The 21,906-nt window shown below is 39.9% G+C and overlaps 1 protein-coding gene across 5 annotated transcripts in view; it reads left to right on the forward strand.

Moving 5' to 3' along the window:
- Window positions 1–3,363: 3,363 nt before the first annotated feature.
- HIPK3 (homeodomain interacting protein kinase 3) overlaps window positions 3,364–21,906 on the forward strand; it is a 95,596-nt gene continuing 77,053 nt past the window's right edge. For 2 of the 5 annotated variants that reach the window (XM_044259042.1, XM_044259044.1), the window contains exon 1: window positions 3,364–3,449. In XM_044259042.1, coding sequence (XP_044114977.1) covers window positions 3,428–3,449 — 22 coding nt within the window. In that variant the 5' untranslated portion in view covers window positions 3,364–3,427. Of the gene's footprint in view, window positions 3,450–4,412; window positions 4,663–21,906 lie in introns of those variants that run through there. The other 3 variants (XM_044259046.1, XM_044259047.1, XM_044259045.1) reach the window with 2 other exon arrangements.

Genomic DNA, 21,906 nt, shown 5'->3' on the forward strand with positions numbered 1-21,906 from the left:
GATCTCAGGGTCCTGGGATCGAGCCCCGCATTGGGCTCTCTGCTCAGCAGAGAGCCTGCTTCCCTCTCTCTCTCTCTCTCTCTGCCTGCCTCTCTGCCTACTTGTGATCTCTGTCTGTCAAAAAAAAAAAAAAAAAGACTCCACTATGTGATATGTATAACATACAAAATGTTATGTTCATTGAGTATGTTATCAGTAAGGCTTCTGGTCAACAGTAGGCTACTAGTAGTTAAATTTTGGGGAGTTAAAAGTTACATGCAGATTTTTGACTGCAAGGAGTAAGTATGTGTGTGTTGAGGGGGTGTCCACACTCCTAACCCGGAAGTTTTTCAAGGTATTTATTGAGTTCCTTTGTATGCCAGGCCGTGATCTACCCTCTGGGGATAGAGCAGCTAACAAAACAGACCAAAAGATCTGCTGCCAGGGAGCTTACCTTTGCGGGAAGGTGGTGAGGAAGCGATCAAAAAATCTATACCAGCGTACCTAAAAACAGGGAGTTTCGGGCACCTGTCTGGCTCAGTCAGAATAACATGTGACTCTTGATCTTGGGGTCATGAATTTGAGCCCCATGTGGGATGTAGAGATTACTAATAGATAAATAAACAAAACAAAACTCAGGGCATTTATGTGTACATATAGGTAGCTATCATTGAGGAAGTTGTCATTGAGAAGGTAATATTTGGGTAAGGACTTGAGGAGGAAGAGTGACTGACTGAAGTCTTTGAGGAAGAGTATACAGCAAGGTCTCAAAAACTAGGAGGAGTGTTCCTTGTGGACCAGTTCTATGTAAGATCTTATAGACCATTTTTTCTTTTTTTTCTGAATGAAATTGGAAGTTATTGGAAGGAACACTAAAACTATACAGAAAAGTGCAAAGAAGAAAAACAGCTCCCTTACCCAAAGCCAATGGCTTTTTTGATCATGTCGTGTCCCTCCTTAAATTCTTCAGTAGCTTCCTTTGCAGGTAGAAGAAGGTCGTAAATCCCAACCTGGCCTTTGTTTTTTCCTCTACCTTCATCTGCTTGGATTTATCCTCTCACTCTGACAGCTTTTAGTTTCTACTCTCTATTGCCTTTTTCTACATGGCTTTTGCATATGTCTTTCCTTTTGTTGGAAGTGTTCCCTGTCTAGGCTACTTTCCACACATCTTTCAGATCTCAGTTTTTATTCACTCATTCAACGTGTGTAGTTGTACCTCGTCTTGCGCTTTAAGGGCCCCCTTGATGGGTTCAATCCTTTACTGTTACCCTCTTGAAATGCTTCATGATTTGGAACAAGGCACCCCACTTTTCCATTTTTCGCTGGGCCCCAAGTGTAGCTGGTCTTGTGGATCAGCTGCTGCTCACCACTGCCTTGGAGTTGGGGTGTACAATGGTGTACAAACGATATGCTACTTTTGCAGAGCTTTCAGGTTGGCAGGAGAGGAAGGCTTCAATCAAACAAACAGAATGAACAACCGAGGAAATGGAAACGGAGAAAAATGCTACCCCATGAAGGATGTGTGGGGGCGTGGCTTAGAGAAGTCAGGAGGTTCTTTCTGAGGATGCAAGCCCTTAGTTGAGGCCTGGAGAGTGAGAAATGAATGAGGTTTTTTTATGGCTTCCCCACCTTCTCACTTGATTAGGGTCCACCCTCTCATTGCAGGCTATGCTTTTTTTTTTTTTTTTAAATAATGTTTATTTATATTATAATTAGTTATTTGTGTAATAACCAACTTTCTAGAGATAGTGTAAACTCACAGGGTGTCTCTTTCTTGTATCCTCGGAGTATAGCCCAATGCCTGGTACTAAGTATTTAAGTAGCAATTCTTAATGGAAAGAGTTTTAAAAAAAAGATTTTATTTATTTGAGACAGAGAATGGGAGCACGAGTACGGGAGTGGAGCGGGGATCGGCACAGGGAGAGGGAGAAGGAAACTTCCCACTGAGCAGGGCACCTGGTGCCTGTGCTGGGCTCCCTCCCAGGACTCTGGGATCATGACCTGAGCCTAAGGCTGAAGCTTAAACTGAGCCACTGAGGCAGCGCCCTCTGAATGAAAAGATTGTTTTTTGGTTATCATTTTTTACACACAATTAACTTTTTCATATACAATTTAGTAGTCTGCATTTAAAAAAAAAAGAATGCTGGAAGTTTTCCATTTTCTTTTTTTTTCTTACAAACTTCATAAAATGGCTAAGGCAGGGGCTTTGAAAGCTATCTGGATGTTGGCATTCCAAATGGACTGGAGAGGTAAGAGATTGTAAGTAAAGAGATTAAGCTAAAAGACAATAGGTATAAAGTGGTGGAGGACTTGAAAGAATAGTGTTTATTGACTTATTTAGCAACATTTACTAAAGACAACTATAAATCAGGCACTGTAAGCACTGGCAATTCAATTGTTAAAAAAAAAAAAAAAAAGAATCCCCCTCCTGGAACTTATAGTGCAGTGAATACCAATGTCAGGGATAGAAAAGGAAAAAAAAAAATCCTCCTTTTCAGCTTTTCCATAAATGTAGTAATGCCACAAAATAGGGAGAATTGAAGCTTCCTATTAGATGTGATCCAGAGAAATATTTCACAAAAATTCTGGAAATTTGAAGTTCTAGTGGAATAATTCCCATGTTTCACTAAGACTTTTTTTTCTATTATTGTAACTTTCTCCTGTGAATAGTGTTTATCCTTTTTTGGTTCTTTTAACTATTGCTTTTTTATAAAACCAAAAGTAACTAAATACTAAGTAAAAAGGAATGGCTAACATGCTGCTATCTCTCTGAGAGACAGTCATTGTTTTGTTTTTCTATTCTGGAAGCCTTTTCAACTGGTTAGACTCCCTAACTTGAAGAAAACAACTGTCATTCGAAAATACTTCCAACTGCCTCAGGGCATATTATCCTCTTCTCTTTTTAAAAGGAATTCTCAAAAATACTCCTTGCCATTTGAAAAGCAGCAGGGAATAAATGTGTATTAAATATGCAGCAATTTGCCACTCCCTTTGCCCTGCCCCAGTTACTGCAATAGAAAATGTCAGAGGATAAATACATATGGGGTAGAGTCAAACCTCCCAGTGAAGATTATGAAAGGAACAAAGCAAGGACCCTTCCTTAGAGAAAGGTGTTCAACCCCACCCCCGTTAAACACTGATTAAGAACAAAAGGCAATAAGTATTAAAATAAATTAACTCTGAATGGTAGGTACTAGAAGGTCAGTTTGTTTCTTAGGGAAAAGAAGGGGACAGGGCGTGCAGACTAGGGCTTTGCTGTATTATCTTGGGCAGGTCACATAAGCTTCTTTGACGCCGTGCCCTAGCTTAAGAGTCTGGACCAAGGTTCTCAAAGTTTTTTTCATCTCTAAAATTCTACAGTTCTATGGTTACGTTGAGATGGGCCATTCTGTTGATTTCCTAGTCTCCAGGACAGGAGTAACTAGTCTCTGGGAGCGGAGCTAACTTGATGGAGAGTTTTGAACGCAGAGGTGGGTATACTTCACAATTACAGGGTTTGGGACCTTAGAGATGCTCTTGGAAAATGTGCAGAAGGCCTTTCCCTCCTTCTTTAACCCAATTTTACAATACTCTTGACTCTTTGGGATGGGGGAGCGGGAAGGACCTGTTTTAGACCGGGACTGTTCACTTGACCAAGCATTTCCCCCCATTCCTTATTTTTGGACCCTTAAAAATAAAAGCCACCAACAGCTCCTAAAGGGGTGGAAGGGGAAATTGTGATTACGGAATCTCGAAAGGCCTGTAAAATCCTGCTTCCTCATTTTAATCCTTTCTTTGGGGGGGGTTGGATCTTTTTTAAAAATGTGTATTTTTGTCGGTGTGGGCCTACAGTAAGGTTCGGAGCAGCAGAGGGGGCGCTGACTGATGCTGCGCCTGCGGGCGGGCTGGCGGGAGGGAGCTCCGGGTCGGGTCCAAGTCGGCCGCCAGGCGGGCTCGGAGCTACAGGGCGCGGCTGCGGGCGGGCCCCGGGGAGGGGCTTCGCGGAGGCGCCGCGGCCCGAGGCGAGCGGGGCCGCCCGGGCTCGGCGCGCAGCGCGGCCCGGCGGGCGGTGGCGCTGCGGAGGCGGCGGCCGAGGCCGGCGGGCGCGGAGGAGGGGCCCGAGACTGGGGCGGCCGGCGGCAGCTGCCTCCGTGACGACTGCCGGCAGCGCGGCGGCCTGAGGAGACCGAGCCGCGAGCCCCGGCGTCGCTGCCTCTCTTGGCTGTCTCCTCCTCCTCCTCTAGCGGCAGGGGCGTCAGGAATGGGCCCCAGCCGGCGCGGGCCCCGCACCCTGCGCCGTCCGTAGGCTCCAGCAGTCGGAGGCCGGCCGGCCGGCCTCACACCACCCCTCGCCCCAGCCCTGCCGTCCCCACCCCAAATCCCCGGGAAGGAAGATGAGGGAGACGGGCCCGGCGCTCAGCAGCCAGAGCAGCCAGAGCAGCCGCAGCCGCCGCAGCAGCCAGAGCAGCCGCAGCCGCAGCCGCAGCAGCAGCAGCAGCAGCAGTCGGGGGAGGGTGTTTCGCCGTTTCCTCTCAGCCGCCAGGACAAGATGGCAGCGGCCGCGGAGAGGGGCTGAGCCCGGGCTGGGTGGTGCCGCCTGCTGAAGCGCCTGGCTCCCTGTCCCCGGCACGGCCCCGCACCCCACTCCGGACATGCTCAGGGCTGCGGCCGCCCGAAGAGGGGAGAGCTCAGGCCTCTAGGAAGGTAAGGGAGGAGGGCGAGGGGCGCCCCCACCCCACGGTGGGGGGACTAGCTTCATTCGCGGGGCCTCCGGGCCCCTCAGTCCGACCCCGGCGGAGTCCACAACGCCTCCCGAGCGGCCCGCACCCGTCGCGCGTCCCACATCGGCGGCCGAGCCGCTGCGCTCCCGAGCTCCGCCTTTCCGCCGCGGCTCCCCGCCGGGTGGCGAGTTCGGGGACCGCTGGCGGCCCGGAGGCCGCCGGACGCGGGGGCCGCGCGTGGTTGGTGCGGGCCTTGGCGCAGCCTCCGGGAAGCCGCGCCGAGGCCGGGCCGGGCTGGGCGGCCCCGGCCTTCCGCTGCCAGGGTTGCGCAACGGCTCTTCCCAGCAACCGAAGTTTTGTTTAGTCCCACAGGGGGCCTCTTTCCCCACCGCGACGTTAGGCCGTCACTACGGAGACCTCTTGTCTTTCATTAAGGGGAACAAACACAAACACGCGCACACGCACGCACGCACGCAACTTGAGCGCCCCAGCCGATGGCTGCGTCCCTGGTTTTGTGGCCCAGTCACCAGCGTCGCCGAGCGGCCGGTCTGGAGGGTGTCAACTCTGGAGACGTGAGTGCGTGTGATTGTTGGGGAGGAGAAATGTGACCCGCAGCTCCGCGTCCCCGGCCGCGGCCGGAGGAAGGCGTGGCGGTCGCGCGGCGGGGCTGTTGCCGGCTTCTCGCGCTCCGGTGGCGGCCGCCCGGGTCCCTTGGTGGAGAACTCTCGGAGAGACTTCGGCCGGGAATGTCTGTTTTCCTGTCGGGAGGGAGACGGCTGTTTTAAAATGGTATGTGGCTCTCCGCGAAGCCTGTTTCCCAGTCTTATCTAGGCTTGAGGAATTGCGCTCAAGGGTGTGTGTGTAAATTACCTTGGACCGGTTACAGAGGAGTCCTAACACGTTCAGTCCTCGGACTGTGTTTTCACCACCTCTCGCTGCCCTGTTAGAATTTATTTTTCCACCTGTCCGGTCGCTGCTTCTAATTATAAGGCGCTTCTGTTAGCAACAGTGAAGTTTTTCAGATTCTCGGCTGGCGTATAGGGAAAGCTCATGGTAGATTCTGTTGTCAACTTTGATATCTCCCTGGTCCTGGGCCGGGAGAGTTAGCTTGTAAACCAGCCTGTGCTTGTGCTTATGTGTACCCTGTAGTAGTTTGGGGATTGGCTGACTACCCCCCTCCCCGCCCCCCCACTCCCCCACCCCTCCCAGTTTTAGGTTTTGCTTGTTAGCTGTAGCTTTTGGCGTGGAATCACTTATATTCACACCATTTCAGTTTATTTCAAAGTTTTAATATCTTGGTGCCTTAAAATTTTTAGGAGGTGCCCTTTTTGATCAAATTTTGTTGAAAACTTTTGAGCAGGATCAGTGGGCTTTGTCTGTTCCCCAGCTAACACATTTTAATCCTTCATTCTCACTTAATTTTTCAGAAGTTGGGCAAGACTCACCATATGTTTGATAAGTCTAGATTCTGCTTATGTTTGCAAGTGCAGTGCTAATTTTATACAGTGAGCTATGATAAGGTTTTGATAGGTCATGATTAAACTTAGTATTAAACTTAGTAAACTTAGTCAACAAAATAAAACTGACCTTTATAGTTTTTATAGTTTTATTGGCTACCTTATGCCTTTATGCCACTTAGCAGTAAATGAAATGTAACCAGTCAGATAAAGTATCTTTAAATTAAGGTTTTCTTGGTATATTTAGGGGTCCATTTATAAAGTGTAGACAGCTCATATTTATAAAATATAATGCTCAAACTGTTTGAGGCTTATTTTTCTTTTACTTTTGAAACTTATTTGATCTTAATTTGTGTTAGAAGTGTGTTGAAGTGTTTGGGATTTTGCACATTTCACTGTGCAGTTTTTTGGTACTTACCATAAAATTAAATAACAATTTGTTCCTGAATTTTTATCCTCTACTCTAGGGAATATATTTTCTAAAAAAAATTTTTCTTGTGGGGAGCCTTAGATTCCAACTATGTTTTAAAAAGGTAAGATGAGCTTGAAATCTAGAACAGAACCAGTCATTAAATGTTTCAAATTTATATTTGGACATTGCTGACTACAGTAGCTAAACACATATTAGGCAGGCAGATCATAACATGGTGAGCTAGTCCTCGTTTATTGTCATAATACCTTTTCCATTGAACTAGTCATTATCTTGTTTATAAACCAGTCATTGGCTTCTGGGCATGGAGTTTTAGAGTCACATAAAAGTGGATGGTTTTTATGAGATAATTTTTCTTGTAAACATGCTTGAAAAGAAGCTTCAGATCATACTATTTTAATTTTTTGGATGTTCTGTCATGGAGTACCATAAAATAAGGTGCAAATTACAGAGGTAGGCTGCTGTAGCTAGTATGGCGGGGCACATTAGTATTTGTTTATTGTAAGATATTAAAAGCTTTTTTTTCCTTGTGACTTAAAATAGCAACAGCTGTTGAATGAACTTTCTGATTGAGCTTTTGTGTTTTAAATATTTGATACTTGAACACTGAAGGCATTTATAGGTAGGAAAGGGGAAATGTGGATTCCAGAACGCTGAAATTCTGTTTCCTAAACCTGTTTCACATCCATTGAAGGGAATACTTGGTTGCATGTTATTTTCCATTGGAGTGTTATAGTGACTTATTCTGGTGACTTTTGAAATGATTTTTCTATGTTCTCTCCACAGTAGTTCACCAAAGGTGCTGATATGGTAGATTAGAATTGTGTTAGTGGTAGTTAATTGAAAGGCATAAGTAATGTAGTTTGCATTGCATTCCATTTACGTTTGAGTTTGGAGATTTAAGTGTGTTCTAAGAAACTTTGAAGTTCTCTGTATTTAAAATATCTCTCCAGAGTTATTCTTGCCCCTTAACTATTAGAGGATACAAAATAACTTGCTATATGATTATATTGTTGCTGCCAAAAGAAATGTTCATGTAAAATTTCCGGGTTTACAGCTGTCCTAATTTTCTAATGTCTGAAGTTGAGACTTCCAGTGTGTTATGTTTATCTTGGAAGTTACTCCTGAGAAAAACTACTACTATTTTGTTAAAATGGAGGAATCTGCCAGTCAATTTTATTACTTCTTTAAAGGTGTCCCTACCTGCCCACCCCCCATCTTGCTGAAAGCTTTGTTATGGTAACCCTTTTTATATGATACAAATGTGAGTCTAAAGGAATTATTTTAAATGTCTTTACTGGTTCTGGATTCAGCTGCTTAAAAAATAACTTGTCTTTTATCTTTGAACACAGCATAAGTTGAATAGGGATATATATTTAGAGTTGAAGGTTTTTTTTCCCCCTTTCTTTTTTTTTTTTTTCCTTAGATTTTATTTTATTTATTTGAGAGAGGGAGAGACAGAACAAGCAGTTGGGGGGTGGGGCAGAGGCATAGGGAGAAGCAGGCTCCCTACTGAGCAGGGAGCTCAGTGTGGGGCTCAGTGTGGGGCTCTATCCCAGGGCCCTTGGCATCATGACCTGAGCCAAAGGCAGGCACTTAACTGACTGAGCCACCCAGGCATCCCAGGAGTCGAAATTTTCAGGGTAGGTAAGGGACTAATGTGGCTGACCTAAGGAAATACAGTCCAGTTCTTTTGGTTGGATTAAGAATGATTTGGAGGAGGAGAAAAATGTGATTTGGGGATAAACAACTTAATATTAGTGTTTTGCTTCTGTAGTTTTGTCGTAGCTGTTCTTTTGGACCTTATTAGGACCAGGCTGGAATAGAAATTTGGAAGATGTGTGTTATACATTTTACCTAAATGTTTGTCAAATTAGACCTTGACCTATTTGGCAGATCATGCTGCTCTCCTCAGTTGATATACTAGGGCCATATGTCACCACACAAAGGCAACATAGTGTCTGGATTCTTAGGTGCACACTGTTATGCTGGGGACCTGGAGCCTCTGCTCTTCGGACTTGAGGGCAAATTTTAAAAAACTGGTCGAGTATTGGAAATGCTGTATTTTTAGGGATAGTATTTGTGGTTTGAGGGCGGTTAAGTCAGTAGACTGATTTATCTTTTGTATTTAGTAGTTATGGCCAAGTCAGTACTTTAGAGAGTTACTTTTCTCCAATTGGAAGTCTTTGAATTGAAACAAGACAAGGACAATATGTTTTACTTTAAATATATTTTGTTCCTTTGACTCAAACAATTTCTTTAATTTTCTAAGAGAGTGAGAATTTTCCTTGTTGGGGAAGACTGAGTGGGAGGGAAGCTAGTGGTCCAGTAAGGATTAAGGTAGAGGAAGCTGGGCCCTAAATTGTTGGAGGAGGTTGATTTAAGTGAATTTAGGAGACTTAGAAATCTGTTTTGACTTATATGTTCAAGTTGTTAGAGACCAGAGTTCAGTTATAAAATCAGTGAAATATGTGGTAGCTTGAGGGAAAGATTAAGAATACACCATAACGGGGCTCCTGGGTGGCTCAGTGGGTTAAAGCCTCTGCCTTTGGCTCAGGTCATGATCCCAGGGTCCTGGGATTGAGCCCCACATCGGGCTCTCTGCTCAGCAGGGAGCCTGCTTCCTCCCTTTCTGCCTGCCTCTCTGCCTACTTGTGATCTTAAATCTTTAAGATTTAATAAAATCTTAAAAAAAAAAAAAAAGAATACACCATAACATCTGTTAAAAGATGAGCATTGTGAAGTAGTATCTGTGTATTATCCCTGGCCAGTTTTTAAAACCACTGACGCTCCCCACCTTCCTTTTTGTGCCTTTTCTTTCTTTCTTTCTTTTTTTTTTTTTTAAGATTTTATTTATTTATTTGACAGAGATCACAAGTAGGCAGAGAGGCAGGCAGAGAGAGAGAGAGAGGAGGAAGCAGGCTCCCTGCTGAGCAGAGAGCCCGAAGCGGGACTGTGCCTTTTATTTCTTCAGTCTAAGATACTTTTCCTTAATGTTGAACTTAGAGAAGATAAACTTCCTGTACAATTACAAAATTCTTATGTTAAATGCCTAATTTGAAATCAGAAGTGTGAAGAGCATAGAATATATTATTGCTATTGAAGTGAGCTTGATTTATAGAAAAAATTTTTTATTTTTTTAGTTCTTAGAGATACTTAAAAATAAAACTAAAGTGCATAGTAAATGAATGTAGGTTTTTCAAACTGAAATAAAACCCAATTTCTCTGCTGTCACTCATTCGTTTTTTACTTTCTGAGATTAACATCTCTTCTTTTGAAAATTAGATTTCCAGATACACTTTTCATGTTGCATTTTCTTTGCTGCTTTGCCTTTTTTTTTTTTTTTTTTAAATAAAAGGATTACACCTAAAAGAAGTGGAGATTTAGAGAAGAATAACAAAGTATGTTGCTCCTTTGAGCTGTACTTTATCTTTTAGGTAAGGATCTAAATTGTGAAAGACTGATTCTTAGTCCCATTGAAAATAAAAGATTGCCAGAGGTGGTCAGATAAATTGTTTTATTTTGCATATTGTTAATGCTAGAGCATCTTTTCTAATTGGAAATCATTGTTTAGATTTGATATGAAATAATTAGATGAAAAGAATGAGTCATTTCCTCCCCCCTTTAGAATTTTGTAGCCATTTATTATAAATTACATTTGATTATATGGCGTACCAAGAACATTGCCTTTATAGAATTTTTAACTTGGCTGCATTTGACTAGCCAGTTATAGATGATCCCCTATTTACCATGGCTCAACTTAGGATTTCTTGACTTTACCATGGTGTGAAAATCATACACATTCTGTACTTTGAATTTTGAATTTTGCTATTTTCCCAGGTTAGCAGTGTGGGGTCTTATACTTTCCTTTGATGCTGGGCAGAGGCAGGGAGTCACAGATCCTCGTCAGCCACAATTGTGAGGGTCAATAATGATATACTTAAAACTGTTCTGTACCCAGACAGCCATTTCTTTTTTCACTCTCAGTACAGTATTGAATACATTACATGAGATATTTACCACTGTATTATAAAATAGGCTTTGTGTTAGATGACTTTGCCCAACAGTAGGCTAATGTGTTTTGAGTGGGTTTAATTCAACTTGAATTAAGGTGGACAAGGCTAAGCTATGATATTCAGTAGGTTAGGTATATTAAATGCATTTTCTATTTGGTATTTTCAGCTTATGATGGGTTTATCAGGATGCAACACCATTTAAGTTGGGAAAGACCTGTTTTCCATTTTAGAAATTAAAAAACATGTGACATACTAAAAATGTTTGTTAACTTCAAATTCTGAGGCTTCCCCCTACTTTTGTTGCACATTATTCATAAATTAAAATACCTTACAGTTTTTTAAATAATGAAATAGTAAACTTTGAAACTTTTGCAGAAAATAGCTTGCTTAGAAAACATTTCTTGCCTATAAAGTGGTTATTTAAAGCCCTAAAGATATTATTTGTCTATATTTTGAGTCTGTGTTACCTGTTTAATTATACAACGAGTCTTGTAGGTTTGGTAAACTATACGACCTTAGATATATAATGTACGGTCTTAAATAGTTAATAGGTTAGATAGAGTGATAACATATTGAAAATTGAACCTGACTTTCTAGAGATATTTCTTCCAAAAAAAAATTTAAGTTAATACTTAAGAGGGCTTTAAATATGTAAGTTATGATAACTTATATTGAGATTAAGTAAGGTAAAGCGACATAAAATCACAATGAAAATTGCAGGTTATGGGGCGCCTGGGTGGCTCAGTGGGTAAAAGCCTCTGCCTTCGGCTCAGGTCATGATCTCAGGTCCTGGGATTGAGCCCCGCATCGGGCTCTCTGTTCCGCAGGGATCCTGCTTCCTCCCCTCTCTCTCTGCCTCCCTCTCTGCCTACTTGTGATTTCTCTCTCTTGGTCAAATAAATAAAATCTTAAAAAAAAAAGAAAAAGAAAAGAAAAGAAAATTGCAGGTTATGAGCTATATAGCCTGTGGCTTTGATGCTGTGCTTTGCTACATTCACAGAACAAAACATGTGTTGGGCCAAATTGTAATCAGTTGTAATCAGTTTCAGTGGAGACAGTACAAGTATCTCTGGAGTGTTTTAAGTTAGGTGAGAATAGTATTGGCTTCAGAAATACTAGGTTTTTATTTATTTATTTATTTGTTTTTTAAAGATTTTATTTATTTATCTGACAGAGATCACAAGTAGGCAGAGAGGCAGGCAGAGAGAGAGAGAGAGAGAGAGAGAGAGAGGAGGAAGCAGGCTCCCCGCTGAGCAGAGAGCCCAATGCAGGGCTCCGATCCCAGGACTCTGGGATCATGATCCAAGCCGAAGGCAGAGGCTTTAACCCACTGAGCCACCCAGTTGCCCCAGAGATACTAGGTTTTTAATTTGGTTACTGTGCTTTCAGTATTTTTTGTAGCTGGATCACAGACTTGTACCACAATTAAATGAAATTTTTTCATGTTAGGCAAAACAGTGTTAAAATGTGTGTGTGCAAACTATTTTACCTGGTATATATTTGGGTATCCTTACTAAGTGCAAAGTATTCTGCTGTGAAGGAAGAGAGCAAGCCATGGTTCCAGCTATGGGCAAATAGGTGAAATTAGCCAAGTACTGTAAATTTTTTTTTATACTTGAGTATGAGTATGTGAGATGGAAAACACTGCCTGAGAAAAATAATGATTTATATATAGCATGTTCAGGTTTTTAAAAACTGTTTATTTAAATAAATAATGTTTAAAATATCAGGAATGATTTGGCTTCTGAAAGTTGGGTATAATACTTGTTACTCCTTATAATGTTTAAAGACAAAAACGTCATTTTAAAAATATGAAAAAAAATTGGGGGTGCTTAGGTGGCTCAGTTGGTTAAGTGGCCAAGTTTTGTTTTCAGCTTAGGTCATGATCTCAGGGTCCTGAGATGGAGCCCTGCATTGGGCTTCAAGCTCAGTGGGGAGTCTGCTTGAGGATTTCTTTCCCTCTCCCTGTCCCCTATCCCTGCTTGTACTTGTGCTCTCTCTAAAATAAATAAATAAATGAACAAATAAGTCTTCAAAAACAAAATGAAAACAATTCTATGAATTTATTTTCTTTTACTAGCTTTTCCATTTAATAGTCTAATGGTTTTATATAGACATGTTGCATGTACATTTAAATCAAGTGGAAGTTCATATTTCTTAAGTATGTGAATCTAGTACTCTTATTCTCATGGTTTTTCCTTTTGGACATGCACAATTCTTGCATTGCTTGAGAAGATTCTAATAGGTTTGCCTTTCCTAACTATATTACTACCTTCTAAATTTGGAATGCAGAGCTCTCCAAACCTCATTCCTATGCCAACTGGTGGGAAGAAAATAGAAGGTGAAAACAGGGTCTAGGGGCGCCTGGGTGGCTCAGTGGTTTAGGCCGCTGCCTTCGGCTCAGGTCATGATCTCAGGGTCCTGGGATCGAGTCCCACATCGGGCTCTCTGCTTAGCAGGGAGCCTGCTTCCTCCTCTCTCTCTCTGCCTGCCTCTCTTCCCACTTGTAATCTCTCTCTGTCAAATAAATAAATAAAATCTTTAAAAAAAAAAAAAAAGAAAACAGGGTCTAGATAGAATTCCATTTGAAGAAGATTGAAATTGTTAGCTGTAACTTATTTGAAATCATTATACAGAAGGGATATTATTTGTGTAATTTATGTAAATCATAAGTATGTTTAATTTGGGGTCCTTGAAATCGAGTCATGCAAAGGGCAAGTATTACATTATATTGCTCCACTATAATCACATATGATACATTCTTAATGAAATTTTACAATTTGGTGACATTTTTATATTTATTATATATGTGTATTTAAAATTGAATTTTGTGTGGAAACATACTTAGGTTGTTAGGGATTATAGTATAATTGGTTTGCCAGTACTTTTGAGTAGATAACAATTGGGATATTTACCTTGTGAGTTGCTCTAAGTCCTCCTAGTGTGGCAGTTCTGAAAATATTTCTAATGGCTACTCTAACTTTTAAAATGTCTCTTGGGGCGCCTGGGTGGCTCAGTGGATTAAAGCCTCTGCCTTCAGCTCAGGTCGTGATCCCAGGGTCCTGGGATCAAGCCCTGCATTGGGCTCTCTGCTCGGCAGGGAGCCTGCTTCCTCCTCCCTCTCTCTCTGCCTGCCTCTCTGCGTACTTGTGATCTCTATCTGTCAAATAAAATAAATAAAATATTAAAAAAAAAAAGCCAAGTGCTAAAATGTCTCTTAAATATCTCGTATTGGAAGGTATATCTAGCTTGAAATTGTTTCCTGTTAATCTGATTGGAAGAAAATGAAATACATCAATTTCTAACCTAATATATTAGATTTTGGGTAATTTTTGTATTTCAAAATATAAAATAGTATCTATCTGAACTGTTCAGGTCAGAGACCATGTCTTAAAGGTTTTTATGCATATAAAACTTATAATAGAGTTTGGAGAATCAAATTATAATTATCATAAAAGTATTCAAATAGAGGCATGCTGTGCTTTACCTATATCCTTTAATCAAAGTATAGTGCTTTTACTAAGCAGCTTCACAGATACCTCCCTAAGCACTTGAGAATGTGTCATATACACACTTTACTTCTCAGAACACTACTGTACCCCTCACTTAAATTCTAGCAGATGAATCTGTTTCCTGTAGAGAAGTAAATAGGTATGAACTTCCTCCAGATTTCCAAACCCTCTGCCTCTGAATGTAACTTCTACCAGTATATACTTAGTGTTTTCACTACTCTCTCAAGGACTGAAACATCTTCTTCCCTCCAAGATTGTTTGCTATTCTTGACTATAGATTTCATGCTGAAATGCGTTTTTCAGTGTCCTGAGCCTGTCCATTAACTTTAAGGCTTCACTTCCTCCCCGTCTCCCCACTTGGGCCATTTTCTTCAGCCTTTAAAATGATCAGGTATCTGAGATCTTAAGCAGCCATCTTTTAATTGTGCCTCCTCCAATCTAGGAACCTGTTTATTTCTTCCAAACTTCTTAAATGTACACTCCGCTTCTATTTGAATTCATATTCACTTCTTAGCCCTTGCAGTATAATTCTGTCCTTGCCACTCCAGTGAAATTACTCCCACTAAGCTCTCTGGTAGTTTCTTTTCTTCACAATTTATTTATTCCTCCAGATGGTTGGATTTATAGTGCATCCTATTCTTAGCTCCCAATTCATCTTTTGAAGTATTGAGCTCCATATTCCACCCCCACAAAACAGGTAGCTCAGATTGAATTATCTTATTTCCACATTGTTTCTGTTTCTATTTCCTCTTTGGTATCTTCCCTCATTTCTGTTGCAGTTTATGTTTGAAACTTATTTATTTTATTTTTAAGTAATCTCTACACCCAACATGGGGCTTGAACTCACAACCCTGAGATCAAGAGTCTCATGTTCTACTGACTGAGCCTGTGTTTGAAACTTTAAATCCTAAAATACTTATTTCTGGTGGATTCATTAAAAAAAAAACAGTAAAATTTGCACTTTGCAAAGCAAAATTTGGTAGTATTTATCGTTTCCTTTTTGGAAATCCATACTAAGAAAATTAAGAATGTATAAAAACTATTTAAATGAAAATGTTCTAAAAAAAAAAAAAAAATTTAAAAATTAGGGACGCCTGGGTGGCGCAGTTGGTTAAACGACTGCCTCCGGCTCAGGGCGTGATCCTGGAGTCCCGGGATCGAGTCCCACATCGGGCTCCCAGCTCCATGGGGAGTCTGCTTCGCTCTCTGACCTTCTCCTCGCTCATTCTTTCTCTCACTGTCTCTCTCTCTCAAATAAATAAAATTAAAAAAAAAAAATTTAAATGAAAATGTTCATCACAACTTTATATAAATATAGTGAAAAAAATTGGAAAAAGCAGTCCAACAAATTATAGTATGCACACATGGTAGAATATTATGCTGCTGTTCAAAATATCCTAGAGAGAACAAGTTGGCATATCAAGTTATACGTGTACTATGATTGTAAACCTATAATAAAACATGTTAGAATGACTAAAAGGGAAATAGGTTCTTTTTCCTGAATATTTTATAATTTATAGTAATTGAATAATTTAAAAATGATTTTTATGCTGAAATTCCGTCTTTTCCTGGAGAGAACAATGTGTATCTTTTCATGTTTTTATGGCAGACTGCTTAAATTTTACATATTTGTCTAGTCTACCCATATTCTGCAGTCTCATTCCAGATAATGGTAATAGCTTAGTGATCATTTTTGTCCTTTCAACTTGCAAGGTTACTATGAACAAATAACATTTTAAGTTTTTTTTTTTTAAAGATTTTATTTATTTATTTGATAGAGACACAGCGAGAAAGGGAACACAAGCAGAGGGAATGGGAGAGGGAGAAGCAGACCACTGAACAGAGAGCCTGATGCGGGGCTCTATCCCAGGACCATGGGATCCTGGGATCATGACCTGAGCCAAAGGCAGATGCTTAACAACTGAGCCACCCAAGCGCCCCCCCTCCCGCGCATTTTAAAGATTTTATTTACTTGAGAGAAAGTGAGTGAGAGAGAGAGAAAGAGAGGAGGAGCAGGGGGAGAGGAAGAAGCAGACTTCCCACTGAGCAGGAAGCCTGAATGTGGGGCTTGCTCCCAGGACCCTGGGATCATGACCTGAGCCAAAGGCAGACGCTCATCTGACTGAGCCACGCAGGTGCCCCTGAAGTTTTAACATTGTTATAAAATAACTTCTGGCATATTTATCATGTATAATTGATATGTAATCATTACTTTCTATCTGAGATTCTATCTAGCTTCTTATGCAAATGGCAGAAAAATGACATGAAGTTACTTTTGCCCAGTATGAGATTTTTAGTTATTTTTAGTGATTTTTAGTTATTATCTGAGAATAAATTTCTCATCAGTAAACTGTTAACAGTTGTTAACAGTAAACTGTTGGCCGTTTTCATTCAATTGATTTAACATATTTTTCTGTATTTTATCGCATAGGATCAATAGCTGGCCTTCAATTTTGAACTTAAAATATGTTAGCTATCACTTACCATCTTCAAATGGAATTAAACTTTCGTAATCGTCTTTTTATCTTTTTAATATGTTGATGGCATTTACAAAATCTCTTCAGCTGATAGATCTGAAAATGATTTTCTTAAAGTTGTAATTCTGGTACATATAACTTTATAGTATATTTGGTGATGTGGCTTTTTTTTTTTAAGATTTTATTTATTTGACAGAGAGAGATCACAAGTAGGCAGAGAGGCAGGCGGGGGTGGGGGGGTGGGGGGAGCAAGTTCCCCATTGAACAGAGGCTGGAGGTGGGGCTTAGATCATGACCTAAGCGGAAAGCAGAGGCTTAACCCATTGAGCCACCCAGGTGCCCTGCAATGTGACTTTTTACACTAATGTGAAAATTTATTTTCGGTGCTTCTGTGGGACTAATAGTAAGTAAAAGAAAGAAGTATTTATGTGACCCTTGCTAAGCCCATATAAACTTGCAGTTTTAGTGTCTGGCTTATTACTAGCAACCCAACAATGTGTCATTTTATTTTACTAATTTTTAATTTTTTTTTTTAAATTAATTTAAGTAATCTCTGTGCCCTGTGTGGGGCTCAAATTCACAGCCCTGAGATCAAGAGTTGCATGCTCTACTAACTGAGACAGCCAGGCCCAAACATAAGCAGTTCTAGTAGATTTCTAAGAATTCAGTGTCCTTTCTTTGATAGTATTCTTTTGAAAAGCTGCTTTTTTTCTTTTTTCTTCAGGTCTTTATGAATTTACATCGTTCTTTGTTTTCTTTTTAGCTTTCTTAGGGAAGCTTGTTGTAAATTTCTGCTTTGTCCCTTCCTCACATTTGTCATGAGAGTAAGAAAGAGATCTTGATTTTTCTTAACATATTTTCATTTCTGTTCCTTCTATTGTTTATGATTAGATACCATAGAGAATTTCCTGAAGCACAGGATTTCCTGAAGCCATTGTGAGAGACCCCAGTTCACAAGACATATATGACAGTTGAAATTTGAAACTTAAAAATAGTTGTTCTACATTAGAAAGGTTTTTGAAGGTACTTCACTAAATTTCTAAAAAAGGACATTTATATAAAGTAGCATATCTGGCAACTAAAATATGAATAGGGAGAGAACATAATTATAGGAAAAAACCCAACAAATTTGAATGTAGCAGGGTACATGGTCACCTAAGGGCCATGTAGGATCTTACCAGAATTTGGAAAGAATAAGTTGCTGACTTTTTTGTTCCATTTTATTTTTTCAAGCCCTAAAATGTTCATAAATATTTTTCAAAACTAAAAGTACTATCATCAAGCTTATACTGCTATCAATATTTGTCTTTTCAGCTTTTCCAAATGCAAAACTGTTAACTTGTGTGGGTGTCGGGGGTGGGGGGGTGGGGAGCAGCTACTATTCTCACTTGACTGGTTTTTAGACTTTTAGTTCTGTGATATATGTTATTCTGGAGTGATGAATGTAGAGTGTTGTACTATAGGAAGTATAAAATGAGACTATTAAAGTTGTTTATTTAAGATAGCCTATAATTTTGAAAAGTTTTATATAACAGGACCTTCGATTCTATGAATGTTCATTTAGAACTTTGAATCATTATTTCTTACAAAGAACAGAATTTTTTCCTTTATAATGCTTTGTCAACAGTGGACATTTCCTTAAATTATTAATCTAGGATTCAGGTTCCTCTGTTGATTTGAGTTGTTTCAGAGGTAAAATAGGCTAGGAGGTATTCTGGTAAGGACTTTTTCTTTTTCTTTTCTTTTTTTTTAGTTTTTAGTATTTCATACTCATTTTTGCCCAAAAGTTAGTTACATAGATTTTTTTTTTAATGCAAAATAAAAATTTTGTGGTGGTTCTTTTGGGATAGATTTCCTATAAAATAGAAAGTAACTCATTTGACTTTCTATTAAGGAAGTTGTTCATGGGGCGCCTGGGTGGCTCAGTGGGTTAAAGCCTCTGCCTTCAGCTCAGGTCATGATCCCAAGGTCCTGGGATTGAGCCCGGAATGGGGCTCTCCACTCAGTGGGGAGCCTGCTTTCTCCTCTCTCTCTGCCTGCTTCTCTGTGATCTCCGTCTGTCAAATAAATAAATAAAAAATCTTAAAAAAAAAAAAAGTTATTCATAACCCAAAATTATAGAACTGTTAGTGTTGTCTAGCAAGCCATCATACTCGTACTGACAGACACTGCATGACCAATTTAAATAAAGTTTTCTTGGGACGCCTGGGAGGCGCAGTTGGTTAAACGACTGCCTCCGGCTCAGGGCGTGATCCTGGAGTCCCCCGGGATCGAGTCCCACATCAGGCTCCCAGCTCCATGGGGAGTCTGCTTCTCCCTCTGACCTTCTCCTCGCTCATGCTCTCTCTCACTGTCTCTCTCTCTCAAATAAATAAAATAAAATCTTAAAAAAAAAAAAATTAAATAAAGTTTTCTTTTTATTTAAGTTTTATAAACTAGATTTGCATTGATAGTCTTAAAGTTTTCTTTAAGGAAGAGAGTGCTTCAGGTGAACTTTTTATCTTTAGTCAATTTTCCTATCAGTATTTCATTTTTGGGTTTTTATTTTGTTTTTTAAATTAAATTAAATTTTTTTCTTCTTTCTTTTTTTCTTTCCTCCTTCCTTTCTTTCTTTCTCTTTTTCTTTCTTTGTTTTTTTCTTTTTCTTTCAAGCTCTGCGCCCAATGTAGGGCTTGAACTCACGACATGGAAATCAAGAGTTGCATGCTGCACTAAGCCAGCCTGGCACCCCTGGGATTTTGATTTTAGATAGCTTTAAAAAATCCAGAGAATTATATACTTTAATAAGTGTGGTCCTTAAGTACTGTTTTAATTAACTCTTTTCTAGCCTTTCTAAAGTAAACTGGTATTGCAGGGTGATTTCTAGCAGCTTTGAAATGTCCAGCAGGTCATTTTCTGTTCCAAAAGTTGGAATGTTTTGCTAAGTCAGATGAAGCTTGTTATTTAACATGCTGATTGTGTTATAGTCAACACATTCTCTAGATGCTTTGTTCACAATACTGCTGGAAAATACCCAAGACTTTAGTGTTTTCAAATAAATGTTTTGTAGGCACCTCAGAGAGCAGGTTTATTTTGCAAAACTTTATGTGGCAGTTCATTTATGTGAAAATGTTTCTTATGTGAAATGTTTTAGTGTTTAAGTAATTTCCTGAACAGGATACTGGTAAAATAATCTGTTAAATATATAGGTATTTAAAATACTGATATTTAAAAGGTGAATGAAGAGAGTTAAATTTCTGGGGTATTTATCTTTTCTAAGAAGATATATTCTTTTGTCTTTTATAAATATGGACTTTAAACAGGGTAATTGAGAAGTGAAACTGTGTGACTGGAAACTATGTTCTATTGTCTGAATATCGCTAGTTAGTTATGTGGTTCTTTTTCTAATTCCCATTGTAGAGCCTTGTATAGAACAGTACTAGGGTTCTCTGGCTTTTCAAGAATGAAAAGGCCTTTTTGTCAAGTTTATTGGACCACATAGTGAATTTCTACTTTTAGTCTCCACTGAAGAAATTACATAATGACCCAAAGCTCCAAAACTACTGTGAATTAAGTAATACTTTTAAATGAAAAGATTTCTTTTCACTGCTTATAATACTTTTTTATTAATGTTGGCAGATGATCCCAGGGACTCGTTGTGTGTCAGACGATTCTAGATTTTTAGGTGATCTGGGTCATGCCTTATTAAATACTCAACAGTTCATTCCCCAATGAGTATCTCTGGAAGAGCTGCCTTGTGTAAAACAAAACACCAAACATACTGTTTTATGCGTGTCACTCATATTCTTTTTCTTCTGTTTAATTTATCACTTGGCCTAATTCAGACCTATGGAAAAGTTACAGTAGTACAAAGAATTCTTACGTATCTTTCACCTGGATTCTTTAGATGTTAATATTTTGTTCCATATGTGTTTACCTTTCTCTGTATATCTATATCTGTATATCTCTATTTTTTTCCTCAGCTTTTTTTGAGTTGCAGACATATGTCCCTTTACCCCTATATATCTATATTTTTACCTGTAATATTTTTCCTAAAAGCAAAGACTTTTCCGTTTTTATGTTTCTTTAGTTACAAGTAATCTGAAAAGTTTCTTAGTTTTTGTGTTGTTTTCTGACATTGACATTTTGAAGAATACTGCCAGTTAATTTGTAGAATGGTCCTCAGTTTGGATTTGTTTCTTGTACTTAGAAATGTTATAGTAAAATGTATTCCTCTTAGTACATTCATATCAGGAGACAAATGATGTTGATATGTCCCATTACTAGTGATTTTAACCTTGATCACTTCAGGTGGGACCTGACAATTTCTTTCTGTTGATTGGTATGTGTCTTACGAGGATGTATTTTGAAACTGTGTAATTGTTTTTATTTTTAATTTAATTTAATTTATTTACTTGAGAGGGCGAAAGAGAACAAGCAGGGGGGAGGGGCAGAGAGAGAGAGAGAGAGAGAGAAGCAGACTCCCTGCTGAGCAGGAAGCCTGATGCGAGACTTGATCCCAGGATCTGGTGATCATGACCTGAGTGGAAGGGAGACACCTAACCGACTGAGCCACCCACGTGTCTCGAAACTGTGTAATTGTTGAGAGCTGTGAAGGGTCTTGCAAGCTAACAAATTAGCTGTGGAAGCTGGCAGAAGATAGGAGACTGTTAGGTCAGAGATAAAGGACTTTCTTACTCATAGCAATAGCAGTAGTCATTGTGTCAGTATTTTGCCTGGTTCCCCAACTGAATTCCCCACATTGTGATGTGAACAGGGCCAGCCTGGTAACTTCTGCACAAAAGCATTTGCATTGTTAGAGAGGAACCCTAGGTTTAGGAAACTTGAATCTTTCATAAGGGGCAGTGAACCTGCCTGACATTGGACCAAGAGGGAGTCATTATCTTCATTATACTGAACACTAAAAACCTGCCCTTTGCCCTGAAGGAAGACACTATGCTATCTCTATCTTCCAGGGATGTTCGGGGATATACAGATATCCTTTGAAAAGATACTCTGGAACAAAGGCAGTCAGTGCCCTTCCTTGCAAGACCAGGAAAAACACGAGAGACCTATGGTGAATTATCTCCCAGCAATCATATTCTGTTATTTTTAATGCTTTCTCCCACTAGTTTTTGCATCTTTAGATAATTCTTTTTTTTTTTTTATTTTCAGTGGGTTAAGCCGCTGCCGTCGGCTCAGGTCATGATCTCAGGGTCCTGGGATTGAGTCCCGCATTGGGCTCTCTGCTCAGTGGGGAGCCTGCTTCCCTTCCCCTCTCTCTGCCTGCCTCTCTGCTTACTGTGATCTCTCTCTGTCAAATAAATAAATAAAATCTTTAAAAAAATTTTATTTA

The sequence above is a fragment of the Neovison vison genome, chromosome 7 (genome assembly GCF_020171115.1).
Source record: "Neovison vison isolate M4711 chromosome 7, ASM_NN_V1, whole genome shotgun sequence".
NCBI lineage: Eukaryota > Metazoa > Chordata > Mammalia > Carnivora > Mustelidae > Neogale > Neogale vison.